Consider the following 10560-nt stretch of genomic DNA (forward strand, 5'->3'; position numbering starts at 1 on the left):
GCTGTCATACAAATTTTATACAAATATATTTTGCAAGCTATCGCCTCGAAACTTATGTTCGAAGAATATTAAATATCTATCGAGACTAAAATCGATTACTTGCTGACAGATTTCGATAAAACTCGTACATTTTGCATCTTCGATTACTTAGAAAAGAAATTTACTAGGCAAACCGTGAAAAATAAAGACTTTCAATCAGGTTGGAAATGAAATTGGTTGCCAAAATTCTACGACCTCTGTTTATTGATATATAAAAATATGTAAATGTATTTTTAGATATTTATTAAAAATTGTAAATATTTTCCTTATCCACTTTACATATCATAAAAAAAATAATTTTTTTATTAATGAGCTTAAAAATACCGAAAACTTATATAAATAATTCTAAATATTTTTTTCCAAGGTATTTCCATAAGAAAAAACTTGCCTCTCCAAATTTTTATTAAAAAAAAATTAAAAAACTGACAAAAATATTTTTTTCTAATAATAAAGAGCTTAAAAAATCTTAAAAATAAAATATAAATATTTTTTTTAATTTTTTTGTAATTTAATTTCCAAAAAAATTTCAACAAATTCAAATTACCTCACCCAATTCAAGCAAAAGCTTCCGTACAACAAAATCTTACACTGGGCTACGCCAACATACAAACGCATACACTCACACAGCGGCGACCGAAGTGCTGACCGTAGTCACGATTGTTGGCTGCCAAAACTGCTAATGTGCAAAGGAGGATGATGCTACTTGCCCGCCAGCCAAGACCAGTTCATGCAAGCGCGCACAAGACGCGCTGCTAAAAACAATATAACAACAACAATAGCAATAACAAATCATAAAAATTAAAAATGAAGAGTTAAAAGGACGCGAGAAATCTGCAGACGATGATCGCAACGGCATGGTGGATTGGCAATTTGAACGCTTTTGTCTGGCCCAGCGGACAGCAGGAACCCTTAGCATACATAGTTACATAGTTTTCGACTTTTCGTTTTGATTGCGGTGATAAAGTGGCAACAAAGCATGAAAGAACAGATAGAAAAAGTGAAAAAAGTGAAAAAGCATGGAAAACAAATGAAAAAAAAAATAATAAAATAAAATAAACCCTTTATTTCATTGCTGGCAGCAAACTGGTTGGTAGAGATTTATGCAGCAATGTGTCTGTCTGTCTGTGTGTGTGTGTCCAGCACTTTTACTTGCTGAAGTGCTTGAGTTGTACTTGATTCTTTGTGGGACATAAAATTCTTCAGCTATGTTGTTTTTGTAATTTTTGTTGTTGTTGTTGTTGCAGGTAAAGCATGGTTCTTGGCGAGGCATATAATTCTACTTCTTTATTTTTGTTGTTGTTTTTGCTATTGTTGTTGTTGTTATTGTCTTTGTTGTTACTGTTGTTGTTGTTGCTTATGGTTCTCACGTTGTGTCGCGCTAAAATTAATGTAGCCACTTTGGCTAACTTATCGACTGGCAGCAATTTACAAGCTTCGCCAAGCGGCCGGCACATAAAGGCCAAGTTTGTGTCTTAAGTCTTTTGTTATGCTGTGCTGTGTGCTTGTAAGCATGTAAATTGCTCGGTATTTTTACACAGAATTGCGCACAATTGCTAAATTAAGCGCTGAAACCCTGTAACTGCCACTCAATCAAGCAATATGCGGCAAAACAAAAAAGTCAAGAATTCCAAAAAAAGTCAAAAATTCCAACAAAAAAAAATCAAAACACAAAAATATTTCATTTCACTTCAAATAAAGGTGAAATAAAAAATAAAATAAAAATTTGAAAAAAAAAATGTTAACAAAATTATTAGTGACTTTCGATTGTAATTTTTTGGCAAAACGTGCTGCAGCAAAATTGAACTTCCCCTCCAGCGCCGGCGTTTTGCACCGCCCCACGCGATGCGCTTTTCACGCTTGTCAGCGCTCGCGTCTAAAAACGGTCGGCAATGCTGCGGCTCTTGCTAAAAATAGCGCTTGCATTCGTTCGTACGTGAATAATTGGCAGAAGAACTTCAATCGCAACAATGAACAGCGCAAGACCATACCGAAGCTGGTCTACTTGCATAATCCCTGGAAATACTTTGTCACCAAGTTTAATTTGTTGAAGTTTCGTTTGCTATGGGATCGCAGTTTCACCGAGAAGGACTTCATACGTGGCTCGAAGCAGGTAATAGGCGAAATTCTAAACCTGAAAGTGCTGAAGGGGATTTTGGTTAGTTTTTAGTTTGGATTACTAAATTTAGTACGTATATATGCCTAAGGTTTTACTTGTGAATCCAACTCCTCTCCCAACTATGTATATGTTCTCAACTTCTATTCATCGAAAGTTGTACACTTCTACTCTCTTTCTCAAAACTCTTGTTTCTAATTTTCCTTATAATCGCTGTAACCTCCTGACCTAGGTCGAATAAAAGAAACACATTGAACTAGTTGCTCTTAGCAAGGTTCATCTTCTTATAAACGTAAGAGTTTTTATGAGTCATTGTCCCTGGGATGTCGATTGGGTCAACATTTCATATGACAAAAATTGGCAAAGTTGTATGGAGCAAGGTGCGTTAGACACATCCAAGCATTTTCTTCTCCATTATCATACTTTTGTAAGACTGAGACTGAAACATCTCGACAATCATACCTTCGGCGAACTAGGATTGAAAGCCGAAACTGATATTAGTCGCTTTAAGAAATCTGCCATAGGCTAAAAGCGCTTCATCGAATTATGTGAGCCTTTACGATCATCATATGGGAGTTTTAGGTAGCACAATGGACTGGCGTTCTTGACTATCCAATAGAGATTACAACAGGATTGGCCTTTTAATCTAATCCAGCGTAGAATCAGCGAATTCACGTTTTTTCATTTCAAATCTGGTCCTCGACCATTAACTTCGGATGAAAGCATAATAATTTTATTATCAAAATGTATGGTATCCTTCGGCTTAAAGATGGATATCGGCTTCACTGAAGTAAACTGAGTAAAATACTAGAATTTTCTAAAACTTGTTTAATGGTTGATTCAATTATAGACTATTAAGATCAAAAGATCTACGACAGTAAGGAAGAAAATAATACCAAAACTGATAAATGAGTTTTTTAGAGTCCCTAGGACCAATATTTTGGGAATAGGAAGAGACAAGCCAGGCTATCAATGAGTTCATTTCAATGTTATATCTGATTAATTCTAGCGATAATCCATCGATGCAAGAATCCTTTCTCTTTTGATCAAGTGTATTCTATTCGACTGTCAATATAATCAAAGGAATATACTCAGTTTTATTCCTTTATCAAATTGGCGAAATGGACACTCTTTATTTAAAGAAATTATTCTATAGTACCTTAAATGGAAGTGTAAATCTACGTTTCTTTGTTTTCCTACAGCTATTTCTTCAGCAATCGGGTTGTGAAGTCTGCTGGAAGTTACAGACACGCTTAATGGCGGAAAACCGAGTATTTTGGTATTTTATTAGATCCCAAAATGTGTTTTACTTACTTTATCGATAATACTCACAAATTATTCTGCACCTTTAATAGGTCTTCATGATCACTTCTCTCTGGAACCCTACCATCCCAACGTTAATATTCGTTATCAGTATTTTTTTTCGATTAACTAGCTATGGGAAACATCAAAATGGAATTTTTTGGATTGTTTTCTTGATAAATTTTACTAAGAAAGTTATGAATTATCGGTAAAAGCGTAACTTCAATAGATTCAAGCAAAAAGCTCTTTACTACAAAGCCCAACATAGTCGTGACTACGTACCTGAAACGAAGCCAGATCTACAACTGTCAACTCGGCAGCCTTTTCCCAAATGACTTGAGGTAACTTCTGCCGCTACAACGACAGCTACAAAGCCATACATATTAATAATCTTTGTTGCGATACAAAAAAACAGCATATCTGTGTTCCTGGTAGACTTTAAAGAAGCTACATCAAACATATCAATATGGAAATATATGGTTCATCTTTATATGCATTTAACTCTTTCTTGGTTGCTTTGTTTAATATTTTAATTTTCATCTACAATTACCTAATAAAATAATAATTACTGAATAATAGAATCAGACAAACGAACTTCAACGGATACTGAAAATAGTTTGACTATCAGTGAATCAATCGCCTGGTGTACAAAATTTCGCGATGTGTCGGCTATATGGTGCATGTCCATGCTTACAAGCCAAATGTCTCCGAAGAGGAGTAGGAAAATGATAATTAGCTCAGACACAAACCACTTGGATTGTGTTGAGGCTCTAAACCCACCACAAATATTAGGTGAATAAATAAAAGGTAGATTGGAGATAGCAGATATTCTTTCATGTGATATTAGCCCTTCGCAATATTTATTCATACAAGTAAATAGATCATCATTGAATTCATTCGAAGACATTGATTTTGTGGGCCATTTCTGATGAGTGATGTTGAATAATAGTGCTGAAAGTAACGATACTAATTGTAGGTTCTCAGCCCAGCCCAAGTCGGACCTTAAAAAGCCCGGAAAGTCAGTGGAAGAATGAAAAGTTTGTCGAAAAAGTTATTAGCTGGCAATAAAGCTTGTCAAGGTTACATCATTTTCAAAAAGAGAACTGCAGTTGATTCAATAACGGCACATTCATTTAAGTTGTTCTCAAATAAATTGTGTCCGCTTTTATCAAAATATAATTTATGAAAAACACCAAACTGAGCTAATGGTTAAAAAAAGCTTTTGTTCCCTCCTGTCTACTGATTGTTACTAAAAGTTACCGTCTGAGCTTCGGTTTAAAATTTCTTAGTCAATTATTATACAGAGTTGCTTCTCTTTGCCTCCATTTCAACAACCAGTAACGAAAGGCTGTCTTGTTATAGAAAGTTTGAACTAATGCGACTTGCAAGGTCAACTTGAAGGAACTCCTCTCGGTATTTAAGTGAACTTGTTGCTAATATAAAACATTCTTCAACTTTTCTGAGAATCTTAAAAGCAATTTTTTAAATTTTAATTTTTCACAGGCAGCCATTGTGCTCACCGATATCATACGCACACAGAATACCGGGAGAATTAGTAAATTCACCACACCAGTTGGATTTCAACAAATCACACGTGATATGTTGCTTTCACGAAACGATTCACGACTCAAATTGGTGAAATTCGACACGGAGCACATACGCAAGGCGATACCAATGAAAGTGGCAACGCGAAAGAATTTCGGTAAGCAAACATACAAGTTAACTTTAAGGGAAACCCACCACTGATTTCTTGAAAATCACAACATTTAGGGCGCCGTTATTGCTTCATAGATATGCTCTTTGTCGGCATGCGTAATACGAAGGACTTCGATTCGGCGGAAGAGTTAGTGGAAATAAACGATGTTTTGCGCAAGTTGGACCAAGACTTGCGCACACCCATTGAGGTTACCTCGGTGCCACATCGCATTGTCTTTGCCGAGATTTTCATGCGTTTTCGGCGCGACTACACGCGCCAAACCAAGGATTCATCGAATAATGTGCGGGATCCCGATTGGTCGGTGTCGTTTTACAAAATACTCACATTCGATGTGCTCAACTACGATCCGCGACCATGACGCTAGCAGAGAGTGGGAAGGAGTTAAATAATGAAAGGGAAATCAGCTGCATCGAAATTAAAATATGTGTATATGTATGTTTCCGATTTTTATGAAATATTATATCCGAAGCTAAGCCAAAATTACAATTAAAGTACAAATGTAGTTAAGAAAGTTCATTTGATTTTGTTGTCTCATAATTTCTTGTAAATCATTTATTATTTCAATTTGTTTTTCTTGTAGCAATCCTGCTCCTTCGGAACTAACAGCGGCGTCACTGTGAAAGTTTTCAGCATATCATCGATATTCTCTCGTTTGCTCATGAGCTTTATGAAATCCTTATATTTCTGATTCTCTTCCAATAGTTCACGTTTCTCTTTGGCTAAGAGCAGATTTTGTGTAGAAGCGAGCGCTTGACGATGCCAAAAGTTTTTCATTAAATGCATGTGCTTCGAAAGCTCCTAGGATATGATATGGAAAAATAATGAAAGTTTACTTTTTTCTTTAAAAAAACCTGCGAAAAGCTTTAAGCTTGGGTAAAAGCTTTCAAGGTTTTTTAGTTGTAGAAAGTGTAAAAATTCGACTTCAAAAGCTCCTGTAATGTTTGAAGCTTTGAGTTTTTGTGAAAGCCTTAAAAGTTTAAATTTCGGAAAATTACTTGTAAAGTTCATTAAAAAACTCACGGTTCAAAAGTTAAGGATAGCCAACATGGTAATGTCCACATCGCCGGCATAAAGCTTGGCTCTTTTCTGGATCAGTGCAGTTAAAAAGGTTTTGAAAGCAAGCACAAGTTTTAAAGAAGCTTACATAAAGAAGAAATTACTCTATGAAAGCACTGAGAAGACTGCAGGGTGTCTTCAGAACCTATTAAAGCCCTCGGCATTGAAGCTAAGAAAATTTTGTTCATGGCAAAGCCTAAAAAGAATTTTCTGCTGCCATATTAAGATTTAAAATGATTGATGGGTGATGCCCGGAATTTAGAAGCGAGAAACTTTTCCTGACATTTTCTCAAAAAAGTAGCAGCGTTCGAAAGCTTTGAAAAAACTAAAAAATTTTGAGGCAGACAGTAGCATATTGAGGAATGGATGGATACGGTAAAAGTAGATACTTACAAAAAGCTCTACGACTAGTTTGTGCTATTCCTATGAACTAGCACATCGTACAGCTTTTAAGCTTTCAATGCTTCTTCACTTTCCTCTGGCTACCAACGAACAGGGCTGCTCTATGCTAACTAGAAACTAAACTAACCTCAAACTCTAAGCAAACCCGATCTAAAAGACTTACTGAAAATTATTCATTGGTGACTCACCTCTTCGGATATATCAATATGTGCCTTCAAGTTCAAGGCTTCAAGTTGAAATGTTGCATCATCGACGGAAGCCTCATCTTCGTTCTTGGGAGCAACAACCTTTTCCGATTCTGTCTGTAATTTCCGGCAATTGGCGGCATGTGAGAGCAGCAGCTCGCCGTATTTCAGCAGTTTTTGATAATCCTGTGCCATATACAAAAACATAACCTAAAAATTATATTAAAAAGTGATTCTAACCAGAACACACCTTCAGCATGCCATAACATTCGCCAGAGAGCGTTTGCAGCTTCTCAAACGTGACATTCCGATCGTAATTAATGTTTCGTTCGATACCCTTGCGCACCTGCAAGAAATACTCCTGCTCCAGCCGCAAGTCCGCGAGCTTGCGTTGCGCCTCCACTTCATTATGCACCAAATCACGTTGCAATTCGCCGGCTGTGCGCGTCAGTCGAAATTCTATATCATTCAGACGTCGTGATTCGATGACGAAGTTTCGCTGACGGTCCATCAGCATGTGTATGTGTTCGTATTTCTTCGTGTCCAACGAGACATTCACCAATGAGTTAATAAAGTCGATGAGTTGTTTGTGTAGCGTTTTCATTTTGGCGATTACCGCGTCGCGTATGCAAAAACGCTTCTCAATCTCCGTGTTCACTTCGTTGTCTTGCTTCTCCACGAAGATCTCGTAGTCGGTAAGCATTTGATTTTCCACCACCAAATTCGTGGCGTGCATAATGTTTTCACAGTTGACTCGGAAGCCATCCTGTATCTTCTGATGTGCGTTCAATTCGTCCTTGAACTCCTCGATAAGCTGTTGGGCCTCGCTTTCGTAGAGTTGTTTGGAAACTTCGAGCAAGGTGTTGTAGCAACCTGGATTTTGGAGCGGAAATTTTATTAATTTTATATTTTAAAATATTCAGAAATAAGAAAATAGACACTAAGGTGGTTTCAGGGCTTTTTTGAAACTATATTGGATCCACAGCTCCATTGAGTCCAACAATCAAAAATTTAAATAATATTTTTAATTTGAGTTGATTCAATTGGATTGTTTCTGATTGCTGGCGAATTCCTTGTAAGCGGAAACAAATGCAATGAAAACTTTGCCTACATTTAGATGCATATTTATCAAAGTCGCAAACCTTTTTGAGTGAACACTAAGAGAAATAAGAGAAGTAAGATCGTGAGCTCTATTTAATTAGCATTTTTAAACTCTTCATCAGAGGTTTAAGGCTTAAGAGTACCATCAAGGCCCAATCCCTGAAGTGAACTAAGCTTCCACCTTATAAAATAGAAACAGATCCACCGGAACACCTCTATGACTTACTGATGGCAAAATCCAACACCTGTAAATGACGTTCAAAGTTCCGTTTGTGCAACTCCTGTGTGGACTCGATATCTGCAAGTAGGCTTTGGACTTTTTCATCTTTTTGTTGCATTACACGTTGCGTCTTCTTCGACCATTCCTGCGCAGAACCACATAATAAAGCACAAATAAAGTTTAGAGTCTTTCAATATATATATGGCTTATGCAATTATTTCTCACATACCAAAACCTCGGTTTTCAATTCCTCAATTTTAATCTCTCGACATATTTCCTCCCAATCTTCTTTACCTCTTTTCGCCGAACGCTTGGATAACTCGAGCTCGCGTTTGAGATGTTCCTAAGTAAGAAAAAGTGTATGAGCATGTCTGCAACCGAAAATGTGAGTTTCAACATACCGTTATCTCCAATTTCTTAAACTCTAGCTCTCTTTGTAGTCGCAATTCACGCTTTTGTGCTTTGGTTAGCTTCTTTTTCTTCTTTTTGACTGGCGCCACTTCTGGTTGTGGTTGCTCATCTGCATAATTCACACTTTTCAATTCTGTGGCTCTTTTCGCCATATCTATAAGCTCAGCGGGATCCATTTTTATTATATTTTTTCAAATTGTTTTGGCTTTCTAAAATGAAAATTTTCAAAAAATATATTTTCCTATTTGGTTGTCCGCTTGAAAATTAATGCGAGAAAGAATATTTTATTTCCATATTTCAAATTTTTTTTATAAATATATCAATACATTTGTTTTTTTGAAATTTGAAAAGTACAGAAGATTGAGGAGTTCTTACATTTATTTGGAATCAATGAGAGTTCTTAGAACCAAGCATTTAAAATTTCATTAAAACTCAAAGAGAAAACATAATTGAACTCTTCTAACTCGAAAATAAAATGTTCCGGGGAAGAGATTTTCAGAATATTTTTAACATTATATACTAAATCTTTATTTGATAACATTTTTCCAAGAAGTTCTGGAAATATGTATTGCTTAGGGTTTCAATTCTATTCCATTCGCGGGAATTAAACCAGCCGTGGGACCACCGCTAGAGACCTTAACTTCAAAAATAACGATATCATATTAAGACAAAGCGCACAGTAGTGCTATGAAGGTATCGGATCTCTTAGCTAAAAACGATTGAAATCGGACTTTAGCTTTTCCCCCGGATACCAAATATGAAGACCTTTCGCAAATATCTGTCAATCTGAAATATATCTTAATGAAAAAGAGTAGTCACCTTTTCCAGGTAAAAATGAAGCCTGGAGCTAAAAATTAATAGAATCAGTTTAGTACTTACACAAGACCATATATGCCTAATAAAAGAACTTTCGCACTTCCGGGTCACTATAATATCCATTGAGCGATAAAATCTCTAACATGTTGGATATACTATCTAAACTTTCGAGTTGAAAATGGGTGAAATCGGCCTTCATATACCACATTAATGACTTGGCTGGCTCGAATAAATTCCAGCCGAGATGTCCGATTTTACAGCAATTGCGGCTGGGTCTCAGCAATAAAGCATCGAATACTCGTGCTTAGGAAATTAAGTCACTTGAATGATGCAGAAGTGTTTTGGAGAGTCTACTTTTCACGAAAACATGGGCCACAGAGCGTAAAGCATTCAGTGAAGAGCAAAAAGTCATCGAAAACTTGTCTTATGTGATTCGTTCATCCATTTTTATTAATGGCGATAAAATTGAAAGAGTTAAAGAAAGAGAAAGAGATACATTTTGAGAATTTTCAACATCTCTTAGGGATCAACTCAACAAATTTCAGTTAATATTTTGGGTATAAAGGGGGTCAATGATAGATTCGTACCAAAAGCCATGAATCCTTTGCAAAAACGATCTCAGGTAAATATTGCAAACTTGATGCTTGAAAACGTAGCTGAATACCCTTCTCGTATCAAACGCACAATTTCTGGTGATGGGATGTGGATTTATGAGCATGATGTCGAAACGGTTCAACAATTTAGTGAATGGCGCCCTACAAATGAGCCGAAACCCCAACAAAAAAAAAAATCGCTGTAACCACAGAAGGCCATCCCAGCCGAGCCCTATAGCAAGTGTATGGAAAATTGTATTTGGCATGATTGTATTTGCTCAAGAGGGCGATCATAAAGAGTTTTATTAAAATACCAGAAAATGTAGTTTTTTTTGTAAATCCGGGTAAAATTTGATCAGATGGTATAACAGGTTATTTGAAAAGTCACAACCTACCATAGTAAAACACATCTTTTGGCCTTACTGAAGGCAAAGAGATCGCTAGATTTCCTGCGATCAATCTTGGGCCTCGTAGGTACATGGGCAGAGCAGGCGCCACAGCACCATTTATGTGTTAGGTCAGCACTTTTCAACTGACTAATAACATATAATAAAATGTTTGCTCAAGCTTACGTTAACTTGGCACTCAAAGTAAGGCCGGGCTGA

General features: G+C 36.4%; 2 protein-coding genes across 2 annotated transcripts; one reads left to right on the forward strand and one right to left on the reverse strand.

The window, feature by feature from the left end:
* Positions 1–1671: 1671 nt before the first annotated feature.
* On the forward strand, positions 1672–5673 carry LOC105233001 (uncharacterized). The gene is made up of 3 exons (XM_011214922.4): positions 1672–2149; positions 4958–5156; positions 5225–5673. Exons 1-3 carry the CDS (start codon positions 1775–1777, stop codon positions 5527–5529), a joined length of 879 nt encoding a protein of 292 aa, XP_011213224.3. The 5' UTR covers positions 1672–1774; the 3' UTR covers positions 5530–5673.
* LOC105233002 (interaptin) lies at positions 5589–8838 on the reverse strand. Its single transcript, XM_011214923.4, has 6 exons — positions 8537–8838; positions 8365–8478; positions 8142–8280; positions 7065–7687; positions 6818–7000; positions 5589–5969 (listed from the first exon to the last, which is right to left on the reverse strand). Exons 1-6 carry the CDS (start codon positions 8720–8722, stop codon positions 5727–5729), a joined length of 1488 nt encoding a protein of 495 aa, XP_011213225.2. The 5' UTR covers positions 8723–8838; the 3' UTR covers positions 5589–5726.
* Positions 8839–10560: the final 1722 nt, after the last annotated feature.

The sequence above is a fragment of the Bactrocera dorsalis genome, chromosome 5 (assembly GCF_023373825.1).
Source record: "Bactrocera dorsalis isolate Fly_Bdor chromosome 5, ASM2337382v1, whole genome shotgun sequence".
Taxonomy (NCBI): Eukaryota; Metazoa; Arthropoda; class Insecta; order Diptera; family Tephritidae; genus Bactrocera; species Bactrocera dorsalis.